The 2,500-nt window shown below is 40.0% G+C and overlaps 1 protein-coding gene across 1 annotated transcript in view; it reads left to right on the top strand.

The window, feature by feature from the left end:
- Positions 1-2,500, top strand: part of LOC119595854 (NPC intracellular cholesterol transporter 1 homolog 1b-like) — a 14,800-nt gene that overhangs the window by 5,200 nt on the left and 7,100 nt on the right. Inside the window, exons 6-10 of the mRNA XM_037945051.1 lie at positions 1,110-1,278; positions 1,482-1,585; positions 1,714-1,834; positions 2,059-2,241; positions 2,354-2,467. Of these exons, the coding sequence (XP_037800979.1) occupies positions 1,110-1,278; positions 1,482-1,585; positions 1,714-1,834; positions 2,059-2,241; positions 2,354-2,467 (691 nt within the window). The remainder of the gene's footprint in view (positions 1-1,109; positions 1,279-1,481; positions 1,586-1,713; positions 1,835-2,058; positions 2,242-2,353; positions 2,468-2,500) is intronic.

Raw genomic sequence — 2,500 nt, 5'->3', positions numbered from 1 at the left:
TATATATATATATATATATATATATATATATATATATATATATATTATATATATTATATATATTATTATATATATATTATATGTGTGTGTGTGTGTGTGTGTGTGTGTGTGTGTGTGTGTATACATACATTTATATATATATATATATATATATATATATATATATATATATAGAGAGAGAGAGAAAGAGAGAGAGAGAGAGTAAGAGAGATAACATATATAATAATGTTTATATATATATATATATATATATATATTATTATATATATATGCATATATATAAATATGTATATATACTTATATTCACACAATACACTACATGTATTATATACGCACGCACACACACCAACATACACACGCTGACACACACACAAGCACACAGCACACACACTACACACACACACACACCACACACACACAAACACGCAACATACAAACACACACAATCACAATCACAGACACACACACACACACACACACACACACACAATATATATATAATATATATATATATATATATATATATATATATATGTTATTGTATATATAATATATATACATATATGCCGGTAAATAGAGGTGGTGACTCGATAAAACACGCGGAAGGCAATGGCAAACACCCTATAATTCTAAGAAAAATCATGGAACCATGATCGTCAAGGCGCGGTGCCGAATAGTAGAGCGTCGACGCAAGACTGTACGACGGCAATCTGAATTCGAGTTCGAAGTCACCGACCGTCGCTTGTTCCTTGGGCAAGGAACTATCATTGATTGCCTAACCTACCACTGGTGGAAGCCAACCCAAGCAAGTGCTGTCCCAACCCGAAAATAAGAGATAATTACCTAAAAAGTCACCACGCAACTCTCCGAAAGAAACTGGGACCCCACATCCACTCCAAGACATCACAACATGAAACTACAATTAAGTATCATGCTGTGACCACGCGGCTCAGACATGAACCTACCAAAAAAAAAAAAAAAAAAAATATGTAAATGTATATATATATATATATATATATATATATATATATATATATTGAGAGAGAGAGAGAGAGAGGGGGGGGAGCTAGACAGAGAGAGTGAAATAATGTTAAATTCCTTCATTCCAGTTCGACGTATTCACATCCCGTCGACTTCCACAAGTTCCTTGGGGGTGTGGAGAAAAATGCCTCGGGTCACATAACAGGGGCCAGGACTTCCCTCACGCAGATACTGATGCATGTCAACAGAAGTGAAATTGATTCGAGCAACAATAACAATGCTGGACTTGCTGAGGAGGTCAGAGCGAGTTCAGTGACTTTCTTAATGTTCCGTTGGATCATTTGGACACCCAAAGTATATTTTGTCACTCATCATGCACTATGAAACGTTGTGAACATTTCGTTATTGCAGTTACTCAGTAGTTTTAATTCCAGGGTGACTGACATTAGTCCTTTGATCAGAGAGTGCCAATTCACCTTACAAAACCTCCATTCCCTCAGGTAAATCCCAGCCTCTTTGCGTGGGAAGGCGAGTTCATCCGCCTCCTCAGGAATCAAAGTGGGAGACCTAAGGAACTTGGCATATTCTTCCAGTCGCAACGCAGGTACAGTGGGGGTTCGCGGCACTAAGTCTCTCTTTCTCTTTTTTTTTTTTTGCTATAAATTTTACTGAAACATTGGATTCTTTTCTTTCTTTATTTGATTCTTTTATCTCGTAAATATTCATCATCAGCTTTGCAGAAGTCAGCAGTGAAACTGTCTTCGGAGATGTGACGTTCCTGATCATTGGCAACGTTATGCTTTTCATTTACGTTCAGGTCATGCTTGGTAAATTCAACGGGGTGGAAAAGCGGGTAAGTACTCATGCTTGGGGTGTAAATGGGCTATGGGGTAATTCTAGGACAATAAGGTGTGTTTATTGTCAACCATAAGATGTTTTAATCTCGAGTACGTAAAATAGACATAAGAAGATAGGGATGAGCTACCGAGGTTACTGCCTTGTATTATGCTACTGTATTATTAATAGTATTCCAGCAATGAACGCAGATGTGATTCAATGACATAATCGATGTTGCAGCCGGTTTTATCACTGCTGGGACTCCTAGCCACGTACCTGGCGGTGGGCGTGTCTTTTGGCTTGTGCTCTGCGGTGGGCTTGCCGTACAGCCCCGTGCACTCCATCCTGCCTCTCCTGATGCTCGGGCTCGGCGTCGATGACATGTTTGTGATCGTGCAAAGCTGGCACAACCTCAAGCCTCAGGCAAGACCGAAATATCCATTCTTCTATAAATGTGCTTGTGCTGTTCCCTGTAATAGTCTCAATAATTCATTTCTGTAACACGGATGACTGTAAAAGTCCATTTTACGGACAGGAAAGGAAGCTGAAACTCCAGACGAAAATTGGTCGAGCACTCCGTCACGCGGGCGTCGCCATCACGGTCACCTCCATGACGGACTTCGCTGCCTTCGCCATCGGAGCCTCGACCGTCAGTCTCGAAGCCTCGCAGGCCTCACTTTCG

Source organism: Penaeus monodon, chromosome 36 (assembly GCF_015228065.2).
Source record: "Penaeus monodon isolate SGIC_2016 chromosome 36, NSTDA_Pmon_1, whole genome shotgun sequence".
NCBI lineage: Eukaryota > Metazoa > Arthropoda > Malacostraca > Decapoda > Penaeidae > Penaeus > Penaeus monodon.
This window is presented reverse-complemented; position numbering and strand designations above follow the sequence as displayed.